This window comes from Lissotriton helveticus, chromosome 7 (assembly GCF_964261635.1).
Source record: "Lissotriton helveticus chromosome 7, aLisHel1.1, whole genome shotgun sequence".
Classification (NCBI taxonomy): domain Eukaryota; kingdom Metazoa; phylum Chordata; class Amphibia; order Caudata; family Salamandridae; genus Lissotriton; species Lissotriton helveticus.
Genome location: NC_136068.1, coordinates 1,074,124,721 through 1,074,144,078, shown reverse-complemented (window position 1 = coordinate 1,074,144,078; position 19,358 = coordinate 1,074,124,721). Strand labels below are relative to the sequence as shown.

Sequence of the window (19,358 nt, the reverse complement as noted above, 5' to 3'; positions counted from 1 at the left end):
GTATGGGAGGCCCTAAAGTTAGTGACACGAGGCGAATTTATTGCCCTGGTTGCGACGTACTCCCGCCTGCGTAAGGAAAAAAGAACGGAATTAGAAAGGGACATTAGTGGACTCGAGGCGATCCATAAGCGGACTGGGGCGCCAAGGATTTGGCGAGAACTGGAGTCGAAGAGGCACATGTTGAAGCATTTAGATACGGACAGAGCTATGAATGCCCTCCTGCGTCTGCGGCACAAGTTCTATCTCTGTGGAGATAAGGCAGAACGGATGTTGGCTCACAGGCTGCGTGCACGTTCCCAACTGAACACTATACAGGCAGTTCGGGCCCGGGCGCGACAGAACACACCACAGACTCCGACATTGTTGACTTCCGGCGGTTCCATCAGGACCTGTACCACAAAGAGGGCGCGCCTTCCACCGGGATAGCAGAGTATCTGGAGTCCTGTGGCGTTACACCCCTCCTACAGAGCTCCTCGGAGGATCTCGACATGCCCATTCGCATCGAAGTAGTCATCTCGGCTATTTCGAAGCTGAAAGTGGCCAAATCGCCGGGTCCGGATGGCTTCTCGGCACTTTTTTATAAAACTTTCTGCAGGGAGTTAGCCCCACTCCTGACTCGCCTTTTTAATTCTTTTTTGGACACCGGGGTTGTGGCGCCGTCCATGTCAGAGGCGGCCATAACTGTTATTCTCAAGGCCGGGAAGGATCCCAAGGAGTGCGGATCATATAGATCCTCAACATCGATGCCAAGTTGTTTGCAGGGGTGCTCGCGGCTAGACTCAGTCCCTTGATGGACGGACTCATTGAGCCCGATCAAGCGGGATTCATTCCTATGCGGCAAGGAGGAGGCAACATCAAAAGATTGCTCCACCTCATGGACTTGGTACATCGCTCTCGGTCGCAGGCTTGCCTGCTCTCTATAGATGCGGAGAAGGCCTTTGACCGCGTAGATTGGGACTACTTGTTTGCCGTGTTACAGAGGTTCGGACTGGGGAATAACTACATCCAATGGATTTGGTGCCTTTATGCAGCCCCAAAAGCGGCGGTGCGGGTCAATGGCTGCAAGTCAGCTCTCTTCCCAATCGCAAGAGGAATGCTGCAGGGTTGCCCCTTGTCCCCGTTACTCTGCGCGCTTTATATGGAGCCTTTCGCCCAGAGGGTCCCGTCCATTGTCAACAACTCTGGGATCAAGTTTGGGGCAGACACGCACAAGATTAGTCTGTATGCGGACAATGTCATCCTCTCACTTACTCACCCCCACTCTTCCTTGCGGAACCTTTCAAGAAAATTGGCGGAGTTCCAGAAAGTGGCAGGATTCAAGGTCAATTTCACCAAATCGCATATCCTCAACCTGTCTATACCGGAAGAGGATGTCCTGGATCTGAAGCAGGACTTCGAATTCCAGTGGGCGCAATCCGATATCCAGTATCTGGGAATTCGCCTAGCGCCTTCAATTTCTAAAACTGTGTCCCTGAACTACAAGATCTTGGTTGAGCAGGTCACTAAGGTCCTCTCTGACTGGTCCCGCCTCAAGCTGGCCTGGTTTGGGAGATTGGCAGCCCTGAAGATGACTGTTCTCCCCCGCATACTGTACCTGTTTCAAATGATGCCACTGACCCCACCACCGGGCACTCTCCGGAAATTGCAGGGGTCCCTTAACAAATTCCTATGGGACAATAAAAGGCCGCGACAGGCACTGTCCGTGGCGGTTGCTCCGAAGGCGGCTGGGGGATTAGGTTTTCCCTGCTGTCTGCCTATTTTCAGGCGTACATTCTGAGATACATAGTGGAATGGAACAGACCCATGTCCAGTAAGCACTAGAACTTCATGGACCAGACGGTGGCGGGCTGCAACATTTGGCGGGAGCTTTGGTTGCCTCGCAAGCATAGAGCATGGGGCCTATACTCGTCCCCGATGACGGCGCCGACCCTTAAGGCATGGGATCAGCTGGCGTCCCGAAAGGGATGGACTACGTTCACCTCACCGATGACACCCATTGTCGACAATCCAGACTTCCCTCCGGGCCGCGCGTCCCCGGTGTTCCATCGCTGGCGAGAGGAAGGCTGTAAGAGAGTGGGTTCCCTCTTCGACCTGGATGGATTGATTCCATTTCCCAGGCTGCAAACTGAGTTCTTCCGGTTGCCGCCGGCAGATGCCTTCTCCTACACGCAGGTGGCACACTGGATTACCCAACCCACTAAGGTGGCTGATATGTCTCGACCGCTGACGAAGTTCGAAAAATGGCTGGTCTGTAAGAAAGACGACCGGCGGCTCATCTCGGTGTATGCTATGATTCTCAGTCACCCCAAGAAGCAACGCACCCCGCGCAGGTCCGATGGGAGACGGAGTTGGGACACCCGCTCTCGAGAAAAGAGTGGGAACATGTGTTTTACCGTGCGCAGCACATGGCCTCCAATACTGCAGGGGCCGAATCATCATATAAAGTGGCGGCCTATTGGTATTACACCCCGGCGCGAGTCCGAGCCTGGGACGTCACTAAATCTGGTCTCTGCTGGAGGGAATGTGGGCTAACAAGGACCCTGTCACACTTGTTGTGGCACTGCCCAAAACTGGGGAGGTACTGGCCCACGATTTTGGACGAGCTAGATGAGGCGTTTCAGATTACATTACCCCGATTGCCAGAGCATACTTTATTGGGGCTTCCCCATTCCAAGTTCTTCCCTCTGCGCTCGCTGAAGGGTAGACAGATTGCGCTGGCGCTGTTGGCTGCAAGACAGGTGCTACTGGCCAACTGGGGCTCGCAGACGGTACCTGATCCCCGGGACTGTTTCAGAGGCTGTGGCATATTTTGGCAATGGAAAGGCTCTCGATGGGAATAGATGGGAAAGGCACGGAGTATGCTAAATTGTGGGGCCCGTTTTTGCATCTTCTGTCCAAAGACCTGCGAGAAGTAACTTGCCCGAAATACCTGCAGATCCTACAACTCATCCCCTTAGAATCGGATAGAGCTGACCCTGTGGTTTGAACCTTCCCTTCGAGCTATGATAGTTTATGTGATAATCCCGCAGTAAGCTGACGCAGAGTGGGGTGGGTTGGGGAGGGGGTTGGGTAGGGGTGTGTGTGTGTATGTGGAGAGGCGGGGAGGGTGGGAGGGGGAGAGGGTGTTTGTTGTTGTTTCCTTTGTTCAGTTTTGAAAAGGCGGTGGCCACTGCACAGGCGGGGCAACACTCTCCGGCCTATAGCACTTTGCGGGGCCGACCTCCGGGTTGTAGGCCCAGACGCTGTGTTGATGCACTGTGTTTACGCCCTGCCGGCAAGTTGATGTAGGCAGCTGGGCTGTGTACAGAATTTCTTCCCGCATAATAAAAATGATTGACTCTAAACGCTATAAGGCAATCTCTTCAAAGCGCTCAAGGGCGAAGTCAGCCTTCTCACCAAAGAGGCGAGACCTGTCAAAAGGTATATCTGTGAGTTGTACTTGAGCATCACCTGAGAAGCCTGTGGGTCTCATTGACACATGATGCCAGAGCACCATGCTAGTGCTCACCCCTCTGCCTAAGCAGTCTGTTAAGTCCAGACCTGACCGGATGATGTACTGGATTGCATACTGGCCTTCTCAAATGGTCTGCACCTAATTGGTGTAGAATTCTTCTGAAACTGCTGATATGATCTAAGAAACCAAGTCCCACAGTGCATGGAAGTTCCTGCACAGCAAACAGCAGTCGCTGTCTGTCATGAGGCCGAGGCTAGTGGAATAAAATATCCTCTTCCCAAATGCCTGAAATCTTTTTGACACTCTGTCCACAGGTGTAGTGAAAAAAGAACTGAGTGTAACCCTACTAGTGGAAAACAGCCAGGCTCTCTTGAATTGGGTGCTGCATTGAGAAGGCGAGTCATAGGGAACAGGTCTGTGATAACATGTCAACTGTCTACAGGTGGTCAAGAACAGGGTTTTGTCCAAGTACCCATAAGGGCATCACTCAGGGCCTACTTAAATGGCAGTAAGGGTTCAGGTGAAGATGTCTGGGTTGCAACACTTCCATGAGAATGTTGTTTTTTACCTCAACATTAGGCGATTGTAAACCCAAAACTTTGTCCGTCCGTTAATGACCATGGCGAATGAAGCAGACTCTTCCTAGATAAAATGTTTTTATTCTAATGAGGATTCATCCTGTATCCCAAGGAGGGATTCCTAGTATTTCACAAGTGCATGTCTTGCCTGAAGATATCTTTAATGCTGGAACTCACTTAGCATCTCAATAGATTTAATACCATCAGCCCCAATACGTAGCCGATTAGTGGTACCCTCTTATATTCTTCTGATTATGTCAACAGTGGCGTCTCCAGGATGAGTATTCCCTCCATCCCATCGCACGAGTACTGATCTTTCAGTCCTGGATTACAGTTTTGATATGGTTGGGCAATCTGGTGGCTATCCGTCCCCAATACTGCCATAAAAAGAGGGTTCCAGTTGCAGGACAAAGGTCCAGCGATTCAACATGGTTAAGGGAGCATTGAAAGCAAATTAGATCTGATAAGCTGTGCTCCACCCTTTTGAGGTAAAGCCCATCATCATCAATGATAAAGTGCATTTCTTACAAGCCCTTAGACTGCACCTGCGTTTGTAGAGGGGAATGGATGTCAAGGTGTTGACACCAAAAATGGAACTCTTTGCCGTTCTATCTTCTCTCCCAAGGTTCTTTGATTATTCTTTGATTACGTTCAAAAGATATTAAAAGGGTTTTATTCAAAACTGTTCACAACCATTCACAATAGGTCCCAATGTTATGCTGGTTACTTCTGCCTACGGACTAGAAGCTTTGATGGTCGAGCACTCTAGAAATAAAAATAACGTAACACGTGTAAAAACGGAAAAACTGGCACTATTAACTAGTTGGATCATATCCACTTCAAACGAACAGCATATCTTACTCGCCATAGAACTATTGTTGCAGACCATTCGAGTGGTGATGGACAAGACAAGGGAAAAAAGACTAAGGGAGATGGATTTGGTGATCTTGGTGTACGAAAATGACATACTTCTGTAAGTATTTCTTATTGTGGATCAGTTTTACAAGATCTCTAGTCTCTGTATAAACTGATAGAAGTAAAAAATGTTCACAATTTTGAGCCGGGTCATATTTACTCTTTCTTGATCCTGTTATTCCATTAAATAACTTGCGATTCACTGACCCTGAAATGAAGAAGATATGTTGCAGCACAAATTCTATGATTTCATGGATACCAATGCCATGCTGATTCTATTACTTTGAGCAAATGTGAGGCTCTCCACTTCAAGCTCACTTTAAACCCCAATTTTACTATTACTGGACTTTTAATGTATTGTCCCCCTGGCACTACTAATTCCTGGTACACTCAATTCCTGGATTATATGGCTTCTGTGCTCGTATCTTCCAGTAACTTTTTTGTCATTGGGGATTTAAACTTGCATTTGGACAACCCCAATGATAAGGCTGCTGATAGCTGCATTACTGATCTTGCTGCTATGAATTTAACTCTACATAACACGGGCCCCACCCACAGGGATGGTCATCTTTTGGATCCTATTTTTTCAAACTCCTCTTTTATAACAAGTTTTCCTGCCTTACCTGTCCCTTGGTCAGATCATTATCTAGTTAAATTCACGGTAGTTTCCAATAAGATTCAGGCCACATCCAATTCCTCTTTTAATCTTAAAAGGAGAATCTGGAAGAATTTGGATATTACAGCGCTCAACGTAAAACTGCTTGATCTTTTGCCTAAATATCAACTCAACTTAGATAACATAAACTTAGCTGCTAATTCAGTGAATTCTTGGCTCTCTGATGCTATAAATATTTGTCTTCCTCTCACAGACAAGAAAAATGTTGTCCATAATTCTCCCGCCCCATGGTTTAATGAAATTCTTCGCCTTCACAAAGCCCAATGTAAGAGACTAGAACGGGCTTGGAGGAAAGATTACTCTATTGCTGCTGGGCTTACGTATAAAGCCGAATTGAAGTTATACCACAAGGCCTGTGCTCACACCAGAGCCACCTATGCCACAAATTTGATTACTGAAGCCATGAACAAATCGAATGTTTTGTTTAAAGTGGTAAAAGACCTTGCTGGCTCTCAGACAGTCGCTATACCCCCTCCTCTTTCGAGTAAGAAATGCGACGAACTTGCTCAGTATTTTACATCTAAAATTGACATAATCTATAGAGATATTAAATCTCTTGAGGAATCTACTGACTGCCCTGGGCCATCCCCTGTTAGCACTGTTCCTCCCCTGGCCTCTCTGCAGACCTGGCCTGATCTTGTACCTGCCACTCTCTTAGAAATTCTAAACAACATCAAATCTGGCTCACCCATGGATCCCGTACCTATTTCGGTTCTACGCCAGCTCGAATCCTCCCAACTTGAAGTGATCTGCTCTTTGATTAATGCTTCCCTTGCTTCTGCCACGGTCCCCCATTGCTGGAAGCATGCAATGGTTACTCCGCTCCTCAAGAAACCCACTGCAGATCCTAATGTCGCTGCCAATTTCCGGCCTATTTCATTGTTGCCAGCTTTTTCTAAAATTTTGGAAAAACACATTCATCTACATCTCTCACGTTTTGTCACTTCTAACAATCTTCTTCACTCTTCCCAATCTGGCTTTCGCCAAGGCTTCTCTACAGAAACCACCCTATTAGGCGTTACTGAGAACATTCGCCAATTATTGGATCAGGGTCAAACAGCTGCACTGATTCTGCTTGATCTCAGTGCAGCTTTCGATACTGTCTCCCACAATATCCTCCTCGATAGCCTTGCCTCCTTTGGCATTTGTGACAAAGCCTTACTCTGGTTTTCGTCCTTTCTTTCCGATAGGACTTTTCAAATCTTTTCAAATACTTCCACTTCGAACATCCACTATTCCCCTCACGGTGTCCCCCAGGGTTCTATTCTTAGCCCTCTCCTCTTTAATCTGTATGTTGTTCCGTTAGCCCATGTTGCACAGCTTTCTGGTCTTAATCTTTTCACTTATGCTGATGATTCTCAGATTGTTTTTTCTTTATCTCAAGCTGATCCTTCTTCACCTTCTTCTCTGCAATCCGGTCTCAGCGACATTTCCCGCTGGATGAGCCGTAATTTTCTAAAACTTAACAGTGAAAAGACGGAGGTGCTTGTCTTCGGTAACAAGCCTGACCTTTGGAGTCCGAGACACTGGCCATCAACCATGGGCGTTCTACCTACTCCTTCTGAACGTGCTAGGAACCTCGGGGTTCTCATTGACAGAGATCTGTCGATGAAAGACCAAGTTAATAAAGTCTCAGCCACCTGTTTTACTATTCTTAGATGGCTGAGAAAGATCTTCTGGATTCTGCCATCTGACACCCGGAGATCTGTTGTGACGGCCTTGGTGACCTCTAGATTGGACTACAGTAATGTACTCTATCTGGGGGTTACCAAGGCGGTCTTGCGTCATCTCCAATTGGTCCAGAATGCTGCTGCCCGACTCCTGTGTGGATGTCGGAAATATGATCCTATCACGAAACGAATTAAGCAACTTCATTGGCTTAATATCGAAAATCGTGTAAAATTTAAGGCACTATGCTTTATGCATAAGATTAAAACTGATGTTGCTCCTACTTATCTTCGAGCTCTCGTCAAGCCTTATTTACCCATCCGCTCACTCCGTTCTTCTTCCCAACATTTGTTCTGTGTACCTAGATTCAGACTTTCTAGAATGGGAGGCCATTCCTTTGCTGTACTGGGACCCAAATTGTGGAACTCTCTTCCTATGGACTTACGAATGGAGCAGTGCCATCTCCGTTTTCGAAGAGCCTTAAAGACCTGGCTATTTGCCCAATAATTCTTCTCCTCAGGATCAACTATGTGCTTACTGTTAATCAGCGCCGGGAAACCCTTATGGGTAGCTGTCGCGCTCTATAAGACTAATTAATAAATAAATGGAAGATTTCATTGGATTGAGAACCCCATTTCAATAGCTGGTATGACTTCAAACATTAAAATTATAATACTCATATTTTTATACATGTTCAGCAAGATATACCATATTTCAAATACATTTTTCAGAGGATGCAGATCCTTGATCAGAAAAATGTGGTGGGTAAATTAACATGCAACAGTCATACTCAATGCAATTAGACCTGTTAAGAAAGGATGTCTTGGCATATAATACCTATACCTATATTTTTGCAGCACAGTTAAAGTTTACTTTGACTTGCAGAGAGCCTACACAGAATAAAATGCCACAATAGAGAGGCTTTGGTATATGTATTTTGACAGTGGAACATATCTGCATTGTCCAGACATGTGGAAACCGATCATGGAGGTAATGGTGGATTATACACTTGAAGTATGGTGCAGGATTCAAACACTGGCGGAGTTCTCAAATCAGTCCCATTTCCAATTTATGGTACCCATTGCTAGCTCCTGGGGCTTTTAAACCATATAACATTTTGTGATTGAGAATGAGTGGGGCTTTCAACTACAAAGATATATTTCCATATGGCATATTTAAACCTAGAGAGGCCAAACTGAAAAACTGGTGAGCCATTCATTGATGACTGTTTAGTTATGATCAAGTTCTGGTCGTGCTGCCTGTCAAAGCCTCTCAGATAATGCAGAACGTGCTAATCTACTACAAATAGGGGGTTGTCATCGTTAGATAACACAGCAAATTGTTTTTCAGCAGGAGTTAAGATTCCATGGGGCTCGGACTGGTTGGGGTCCAGTGAGTGAAACATCTTGTAAGAAAGGTAACTGATAAATAATGGGAGGTGGCATTTTCTGGGTGAAGGAAGGGTAGTTAACCACAAGGTACAGATTGAATCACTGGTGTTAATGGAAACCTATAGCACCCTGCTTCTGTTATACAAGATGAATGCAGTTATTGAGCTCAAGTGTGTGGTGTGGAGGTTTTAACATGCTACATTTTCCATTTTAGGAATGTCCTGACTCATAAGGTGTATCATTTTTGGAAAATGGTGCTGAGTGAAACTAGTAATATCCTAGGGAGAACACTCTGCTACAATGGTACTGCTGATCTTATGGCCCAAGCTTCCTCCCTCACAGCATACGTTACTTATGTTAACTTGACGAAGAAGTTACTTACATTTGGTAATGCTCTCTCTGGTACAGACTCTATCCAGCCAGAGATGTCCTTCCTTTTTTAATATCCCCCAGGCATCAGACTGGATCTGAAAACTTTTTCATGGTACCTCTGCGTGCCGGAAGGTGTCACCGTGCGCTCCGCACAGACACCATTCTGCTTCAGAAGTGACGTGTTGGGCCTATAAAGGAGCCACTCCAGTGCCCTGAAGTCAGTTGCTTTCAAAAATGTGTGCACTTCCAGTGTGGAGCCCAAAAGTAAATTTATGTACCAGTGTGCAGATTCCTAGACTTGGTATCTTATTAAAAAGTAGAGTCCAATCACAGATCGAGGTGGATGGGAGGGTCCGTGAGGAATCTGCAACTAGATAGAGTCTCTACCAGAAAGAGCGTTACCAAAGGTAAGAACATTCGATTGCCCAAGTTCTCTAACTACGTCCTAGAAATTCGAGAAAATAACGGCATGTGTCATAGGGACAGTCTAGATATACTAAAAGTTTCTACCAAATTTTATACTGATTTATATAGCACCCATAGAACCGCGCCGCCAGACTTCTCAACATACCTAAAACACATAACTCTCAGTTGGCTGGGGGATGCGCAGAGAGAGTTTCTGGCCGCACCTCTTGTAAATGATGAGATAGGTGAGGCAATTATGCAAATTAAGTCCAGGAAGGCCCTACTCAGATGGCCTCCCTATCGATTTTCATAAAACATACCTTGATCAGCTGCTCCCCATTCTCAGACAGGCATTTGGTGAGGCACAAGAGCTAGGGACTCTTCCTCCTTCGTTGAGGGAAGCCCTTATTTCTTCACTCCTCAAACCCAGCAAGTCTGCGGATAGCTGCGACTCCTACCGCCCCCTCTCCCTGATCAATACGGATGCAAAAATCCTCACCAAAATATTAGCTAACAGGCTCAGCTTGCTCATGGAGAAACTGGTTCTCCCGGACCAGGCTGGGTTTATCCCTGGCCGGGGAACATCACATAACTTGCGCACACTCTTCTTGATTTTACAGTCAGTTGACCCTCAGTTGGCCTTGGTGTCAGGTTTTTTTAGACGCCACAAAGGCCTTTGACTCCGTTAAATGGGATTATTTATTTGTTATCCTTCAAAACATGGGGTTACCTAAAAGGTTCTTGGCATGTATAAGTCTTTTATACACTGGTCCGGAGGCTAGGGTTTTAATCAATGGTCACTCTTCTCCCCCCTTTCCCATCACTCGGAGCACTCAGCAGGGCTGCGTGCTCTCCCCCCTACTCTTCACTCTGGCTATTGAGCCCCTTGCGGTCAGAGTTAGACAATATCCTCATGACAAGACGCTCCGTTGCTTTCTCCGGCCAATACTCATTTCCCTCTATGCTGACGACATCACTCTATATGTCCAAGAACCACACCTCAATCTTAATCCACTACTTCGTGAATTTGTTCGCTTTGGAGGGCTCTCTGGTATTCACATCAACTGGGGGAAGTCCCAGATCTTCCCCCTCACCTCGTCTGTTACAAAGATTACACCGGACTTCCCAATTGAGTGGTGTGCTGATGAGGTGAAATACTTGGGGGTGTACATCACCACTGATCGGAAGAGCTGATGTGGCTCAACTATGGCCAGACACTGGAAGACATCAAAAACCACGTCACGAGATGGACTGCTCTCACTCTCTCTCTCTCGCAGGGCGCCCTTGCCTCATAAAAATGGTTGTCCTTTCCAAGCTACTCTACCTTTTTTTTAAAATATTCTGTTTGACCCAGGCAGACATTTCTTCTCTGCACTCCATTCAGAAATGATACGACTGACCTGGGGAGGCATACAACCTCGACTACAATGAGACACAATCACTAGGCCCTATTCCCAGGGAGGGTTCGATACACCTAACTTCGAGCTATACGACATATGCAGGCAAGCTCACTATGCCCATTTTTGGTTTCACCCCCCAAATACATGCTTCAGGTGGCAGTTAAGCACTGGTTATCTGACCCCATACCGCTTGAGGGCGCCATATTGACCGCCACGAGCAGTAGACCCATCACCGATTGTTTGCACGGTGAAAGCAAGGCAAGGCATCGCCAGGCATTCCCAGGCCCCCATGTTGTACTCACCACTACTCCCTCTGGTTTATCACCCGCAGATGCCGGTCCTACAGGAAGGTGTCTTCAAAAAAACTAAAGCTAAATACGGGATCACATGTCAGGGGGATCTCAATCTCAATGGTAAGTTTGGCACATTACAACAATTGTTTTCCAAACAGCTGCTCTCTCCCATGGACATTTTTTTCTATGTTCGTGTGAGACAGGGCATCAAAGAGCACACGCCTGCATACCTGCTAGAGCCCCCGGAGTTTGCCCCACTGAGCATTGTACTACGCAACAACGCTGAATCGCATTTAGTCTCCACACTATATCATAGCCTATACACTGACTTGGGCCCAACACATTGCGCTGCCGGATATAAACGGGCTGCTGAGGAGGGACATGACATCACAGATAGGCAATGGACATATTGTTGCAGCCAGACAGAACAAAGCTCATCCAGTAGCCGACTACGCATCATCCATTATAAATTCTTACATTGCACTTACTGTGCCCCAGCCAAAATGCATAGATAAATTGCGCGATGGTGACAATTGTGATCGCTGTGGTGTTGCGGGGGCAGATTTCCTGCATCTTGCCTGGGATTGTGGCGCTGAAAAAGCCTACTGGCATCAAGTCCTTACATCACCTGAACAGTTGACTTCACTGCAGCTCCCGTTTTCCCCTCTGCTTGCCTTGTTGGGTTACTCTGAATATGTGGCTGTGGCACATCGGAAATTTGTGTCCTTTAGCCTTCTCTTGGCTAAAAGAAGAATAGCATGTAGGTGGGGTGGGGGTAGGGCACCCAAATTCAAGGATTGGTATTCTGACAGGAACAAACATTCATGTTCGCAGAACTCCTCCCCCTCACCTCACGCCCTTGTTACATCTGGGACCCCTTAAAGGCATAAAAGCTCACACACCCGATTGATTTCACAAGCATTACTCAGGCCTCCAGTGCTAGAGCATGTTGACAGATTCCTGTCCATTCATATGTGTCGCCTGCACACTACAAGTAGCGATTGTAGATTCCACCTATACAGTTATGTCCCCTGGTGGTAGTAGTGAACCTCTCATATATGAACCTAGGTACAATGATCACTGCTCTGACTGTTACTAAGCACAAAGCTCTGTAATTTTCCGCTATTGTGATAATCTTGATTTCCTCTTTTTTCTGGCAATCATATCTCTACCTGTGGATTGTACATGCTGTATTGGTTATATGTTTTATAAAATCTAAATAAACAAACAAAAAAAAAACACCTTTAGAGGAAAGTCGAAGGTGTTTAGCTGTTGGTGCTTAATACACGCACATAAAGGTGGAGGTTGCGGAGGCTGGGATAGAGAACCTGACCAGTCAGCTGCAACAGCAGATCCTACCGAACAGGGAGCCTGAACGGTGGGTGGATGCTCAAGAACTGGAGTTCTTGATACCATACTCGCCGCACCCAGTCTGAAGCCACTAGGATGACTTGGGCCGGGTCTGTCCTGATCTTCTTGAGAACTTAGGCCAGGTGTGGCATCGGCATCAGCAGAAAAGCATACCGGAGTCCCGACTTCCACTTGGGGTGGAAGCTGAGCAAGAGATGCCTTGGAAAGTCCAATGCGCAGAAGGATTGACATTGCACGTTCTTGTTGGTGGTTAATAGATCGAGCCAAGGTTCTCCCCATCAGTGGAGAGACCTCGTGCCACCTCCAGGTGTAGCTGCCATTCGTGTTCCACTATGCGCAGACAGCTAACTTAATCCACCCTGGCATTCAATGATCCTGCCATGTGATTAGCCACATGGAAAGTTTCTTGGCAGTCCAGCCATTTCCAGAAATGCAAAGCCTTCTGTCAAAGGGTTGTTGGCCCCATCCCGCAGTACCACATGGGGATGGTGCTGTCCATGAGCACCTATACCAGCTTCTCCTTGATGGATGGCAGGAAGGAAGTGATTTAAGTATCTAAAATAGATATGGGACTTTAAGCTGGGAGGTGACTTGGATACATTTTCCCTTGGACCTCCTCATCTCACGCTATGCTGAATTCGCTTTTTGCCATTTGTACTTAGATTGATTCCAGGGTTCGAAAAATCCACTCACCCGCTCGCTATGGTGTTCCAGATTTAATCCGGACGAGCTATTTTTAGGGCCTACTCACCCTTCCAGGCGAGTAGGAAGTCAAATTGAATTTTGACCTAAGATAATATTTAAAGGCATTTTTATTGCCCACAAATTGAATTAGAAGTAAAGATGCCTTTAAATCTTGTTATCTTGTCACATTTGCTCAGCTTTCAGAGACGGACGTCAAGCACATTACAGTTAGGTTGAGTAGATTTTTCAAGTTTCTAGACCTAGAAACATTTTTATGATTTTTTGAGCCCTGGATTCATATGTGAGACTCATTGAGTTCTCTTCTGAGAGGGGATCAGTATTGACAAAAAATTGATGGTTGCTTTCTACGTTTGGTTATGTCCTGATGATGACCTGATAAGTAGCAAGGTCGAACCGCCGTCAACGCCTTCCTTGGAAAGAAGAGCGAAGCATATATTGTGTGTTGTTTTTGTCACCTAACTCGTTTTTGTATTAATTTTTTCTCTGCCATTGCTCTTTCGTTTACACTTATGTTTGTATTTTCCCAATTGTATATGTCTGTGTAACCTTGTGAGCATCAGTGAATTATTGTTTATTTGTGTATTTTGTACTCGTTTATTAACAAATGTCTTTTCTGATAAACGATTGTGGGTACCTCATTATTTTCTAATTTTGCCAAATGGTCCTTTATTTGTTGGGTCATTATGTGTTATAATTGTTTTTCTTTTCAATCATTCTCTAAACGATTGTTCCTTTCATATGGATGAGAGAATTGGCAATATGCGATGACAGGTAGGGATATTTATACGTATGGCAGATGTCAGGCTCCCATTGGGCTGAGTTAGGGTTAAACATTGTTAAACATTGACCAAAAGCAGAAAAAATTTGGGGCTCGTTACTAGAGGTATGCTGAGTGGTAGTTATGTAAGATATGTTAGTTGGATGGGCTGTGTCTACAGATTGTCCAGCTGGTTAGGCTAGAGGCAACTGGAGTATTGGGGTTAGTGAGAGGAATGAAGATGTTAACTTGACATTAAACAGTTCTGTGTGGAAAACAACAAATGAAGAAACAGTCCTAAAATTCTTACCATCAGAGCCTTTCTGCTCTGGGCTTTGTCCATAAGTTGCATGGAGTATTTTGCTGCTTTGCTTAGGGTAATTTTCTCCTGTAGCTTTGCAAAGATCTGCTTTTCAATCCCCAACTTGATCTGTGACTCTTTCTCAATCTGTTTGCGAACAGCAGCTAGCTCACCCATGCGTCCAGCACGTTCCTGTCAGAGAATAAAACAAGAAAGGAAAGGGCTAAGAGAAAGATTAAAAAATAACAAAAGATGACACACTCCCTAAGATAGACCATAGCTGCAGGGGCTAAACGATAGACTGGCATGAAGGTGAAGTTAATGTTAGCTACTAGGAATTCTTGTTCTTCTGAATCTCTCATATTTGAGCTTGACCAGCTGTATTGTGCTCCCACGTATAAGACTGGGCACATTGTGGATCTGATTTATTTTCTCTCTCCTATAATAACAGTCTATTTTTTTCTCCAACTTTTTATTTGATCTGTACAGACCAGTATGCCATTACTTTACAATTAAGGTTCACACTCATTCCTCTTAAAGCAGGGATTAAGGGCACACTGACTGTATCACAAATGTGGTCCAAAGTCATTCAAATCGTTTTTAGCTAGTCTATTTCCAAGTCATCTTCTGCTGTGAGCAATCAGGATATGGAATCCAATGATAATAGCTTTAGTGCATGGAATATATATGCCTTAGACACTATTTCTCTTTGTAAGAGCAAACATCAATGCAGAACCACTACTTGTTTCCTTTTTACACAAAAGTACTAAAAATTCAAAATGGCATAGCAAAACTCTTGACGGTATAAGGAGGAAATGCAACAGGCTATCTTCTTAAAACATCTACCTACCAGCTATCAAAATATATTACAAGCACTGGCAAAGTCATAAGTCTCAGTTCAGCCTGAGCTATTAGCTTTGCCAATGTTTTTTCCCCTGCTGCAAACATCGATATTCATCAAGATTAATGCATGTGCAGAGCTGGCAATCTTGTAAAGGGTTTTATATGAAAAAAAAATCCATTCCAAGATGTCCCACCGATGCGCACACAGTCGACATGATGCAGGCAAACCTTTTTAACTTACTGTTCTAAAATGGCAGATGGCCAATGTTTTAATGTAAAGTAAAATGTAAAAAAAATATTAATAAAAATAAGTGTGCGCGAGGTGTGAAAACAAATACGGACAGCCTGGCAACAATTTGCAGCAGCCAGGCCATCTTAACAAAAAAATCATTCCTTAAAGGAAGCGGGTTGGAGAGCCAGACACAAATAAGAAGAAGGAAGCATCAGGGAGAGGGCAAAGGGGGAATTAAAAGAGCAGGGGGGGGAACAAAGAGGAGGAACAAGAAAAAGAAAAGCCATGCATTTTGATGCGGTCTTGAAAATTAAAAGGAAAAAAGAGTCCCCTCATGTAAGTATTGGAAGGACTCAGCTCATCAAATCAGAACAATGTGAGTCCAAAATGCTACTGGGTGAGACAACTTCTCCTAAAAAATGTGTTATTCTGTCTCCAGTTTTCTTGATGAGAAAATTGATAAGATCTCTCTCTCTCATTTGATTTGCTTACTACTCAAATTGCTGCCCCATTAGCATCTCTGGGCAATGTTATCATACCCACTGCTGTACACCATTTTTGAGGAACTTTACTCCTTTGACTATTACTTCTACTATTGCTCTCACTTCTTCCATAAAGTCAGGCTTGTCATCTGACTGATTTTCTGCCCACACCTTGAATAGAGTGGCGAAAGCCATTGCTCCATGCTTACTGAACTATGCAATATATCTTTATACACTGCATAACTTCATCACTCCTAGAAAGAAGTCATGATTGAGTCTCTTCTTAAAAAGTCTTCGGCCAACCCTAAGGGTTTTAGTAAATATCATCCTGTATCATTTACTCCCTTCTTGTTCAGAACAGGAAGAAAGATTTCAATTGCCAACTGTCCTCTTTCATTGTTAAAAACAATCTATTAACTGTAGTCCCATCTGGATTCCATCCATTACATAGAATGGAAGCCGCTCTTCTAGCAGTATCTGATGATCATAGACTGCTAGAACTAGAACAGTAGTTCAGCTCTGCTCCTTTTAGATCTCTAAGTGGCTTCCAAAAGCAAGCTAATTAAAAAGGATGCATTGAATTGGGATACAGGATATGGCGATTGTCCCAGGTTATCTTTATTCGTGTCTAACATAACACTGTGTAGCCTTCTTCCTCTCATTTCAAAATGCTTTCCTGTGATGTTCAGCATGCTCATTCCACTCCTTCTTCTGAACTGTCACCAGTCTGTGGTCCAGGCCACTATCTTATCTTATCCTCATTATGGCAAGTCACTTTATCTTGGTGCTTCTGGTTAAATATTTCGCAGCTTGCAAATTATTCAGAATGCAGTAGCTAGGGCCTTCCAACTTGAACAACTAAATCTTCTTAACTCAAACCATTCAATTGTTTGCCGGTATACAAACAATCTATTTTCAAATCTCTGCATCTATCAACGTGCTCTTCACTTTCTGGGTCATGACTTCCTTCGGAGACACATCTTTTGCTGGGCTTTGCTTTCCTCTACTGCTCATCTCCTCAAAATTCTAATTACCAAAGATGTCTGTATTGGCGGTCGATCTTTCTCCTATTTGACTGCTAAACAATGGAAGCTGCTGTCTTGGGAGGTCTCACTAATCAGTGAAACTGAAAGCTTGGCTTTTAAACTAATTTCAGCTTCCTTTGGTAATACAATGCCCCTTGGGTAGCAGTGGGCTTTCTAACAAAAAACAAAAACAAAAAAAAGATCAGTTTATTCACTCGTTAAATATAGGCTTCTCCCTCATGACAGGGACCCTGCCTCTGTATGGCATCATGTTACTCCAGTGTCCAATAGAGCTTTGGGGATTAAGCCAGAGGAATAATCATAGGGGTCATTTAAAGATTGTTGGTAAAGGAAAATCTGTCAGAAATTGACTAATGTCCCATCTGCCCTACCTTTTGGTTTCCTGATTTCAGCTAGAGGTGAGAGAACCGCTGAAATTCCGCTAGTGAAGCTGCAAACAGTTCCACTCTCAGAAACACCCTCACAACCAGGTATATTCCATACTGGGACCTGTAAACCAGCATATCCAGGGCACTCTGACACACAATATCAGCATGTACCCCACCCCCCACCCCGACCTAGAGCATAGCGGTCTTGTGCAGGAAAAAGCGTTTAATGTCCCCTGCAGCTGGGTTAAAATGCCCAATGCTTCAAAGAGATCGGCATTTCATTTTCACTAACACATCTTCACTTAGGGCATTTACACTAAAAATGTTTTAAAAATGAGGCTCCACCATGCCACCAAGTCAGGGTTGGAAGGCTCGTATTGTGTGTTTTCATCAAAAGCATTGCTGCATTGTTGGTCTGAGCACTTTCAGCAAAAATCCCTGCCACCCTGTATGGAAACACAGAATATGACGGGGGCTGCAGCTGGATAGGAGAAGGTTGTGCATCTGCTGCACAAGTCACTTGGTGGCACACCTGCCATACTACGAATGAGGTTCAAAATCTGTAACCTACCAAGCATGATCCTGGTCTACTGGAGGACGGCAGAACCTACGATTAAGAAGTAGTATGGAAAGGTTACTTTCTTCTGCATCGTTCGGATCCTCACTGAAGTCAGAAACGTAGAACATTCGCACCAATGTGAGGGACCCCGGAACCGTTCTTTTCTACAGCATGGCAGAAAAAAACTTCATTCCCTTTAATTACAGGCACAAACTGATCAATTCAAATCTGTCCACCGTTTATACCGGGCTTTGAAGCATTTAGCCAAATTCTTGAAAGAAATTATTGTCCATTGTAAAAAATGCAGGGCGAGATGAAGGTCATGCCCCACTGTGCTAGAATTTTGCAGAAAGGTATTTGATTCTTCATCTAAAATCATTGAGATGGCAGCCGCTCCCCCCTCTGTGTTGGCCCTTTTGGGTTCCACTGAGAACGTTCTCAAAAGCGCGGAAATGTGTGGCCATCATCATTTTTCTGGCTAAGAAGTGTGTGGAGATGTACAGGATGAGTGCTAAATCGCCTAAACTCACTGCTTGGCTTCAGGATATGATATATTGTAAAGAATATATACCGACACTGCCCTCATCGGCCAGAAGAGACTGGACTGGGCTAGTAATCCTGACCAAATTTTTTTCGAGCAGTACATATTTGCCATTTGACTGTCTGTACGCCACCAAAGGGTGGGTAGCTTGAATAGATCTTGCTTACATTATTGTATTCATTGAGCAGGGTTTTTTTGTTCTACAAGGGCGGGTACATCTATTTAAGACAGTTACCTCAAGAGATACCTTATAATCAGCATGGAGATGCGTGAGACAAGAAGCAGGGCAGTAGCGGGGAGGAAGAAATTAACAGGCACTCTAGACGATTTTATCGTAAGAACAAATACACTGTTAGACGAGGGGATCTCTTTGGTTGAAAGAAGGGTATCGCAGGACTTGGCTTCTGCAAAACGGTCTTCTATGGGCCATTTTGCCAATGTACGGAGCCCTAACAGACCAGAGAGTGATATATTACTTATGGATGTGATTAGTACAGCTGTTTCTCAAATCCCTAACTCTACCCAGACTCCCCTTGTTCATACCTACCATCCCCCCCAGCCATCTACTAGTGTCTTGATACATACAGCAGCCTCACCCAAAGATACAAATGTCGTGTTACAGGGGGTAAAGGAGGGGGCAATTCCTAAAAAGAAAGTGAACCAAATTATGCCTATTCAACCCCGTGGTAAAGATTTATCCAAAGATACAAGTAATGCACTTATTGCTACTGCTACTGATACTGATATACACGGAGAAGACGGCCTGCCCCCCAACATACTGCCCTTAGCTATTTTAGATGACACCATATTGGACGACTCAATGGCTGATTTAATCTCCAATAGCCCTAGAAATAGTACCCCAAAGGGAAGTGTTAATACTAGCAGGGGACAAGAGAATACAATGTTATATATGCTAGAGACTGTAATGAAAAATCTATTAACCCCACTGACAAAAATTCTCCAGGAGATTGAGAAACAAATTCAAGAATTGAAGAGAGACA

The 19,358-nt window shown here is 44.8% G+C and overlaps 1 protein-coding gene across 2 annotated transcripts in view; it reads right to left on the bottom strand.

Moving 5' to 3' along the window:
* CCDC40 (coiled-coil domain 40 molecular ruler complex subunit) overlaps positions 1-19,358 on the bottom strand; it is an 808,572-nt gene that overhangs the window by 540,775 nt on the left and 248,439 nt on the right. For both annotated transcript variants that reach the window (XM_078654053.1, XM_078654054.1), the window contains one exon: positions 14,296-14,478. In XM_078654053.1, coding sequence (XP_078510179.1) covers positions 14,296-14,478 — 183 coding nt within the window. The remainder of the gene's footprint in view (positions 1-14,295; positions 14,479-19,358) is intronic.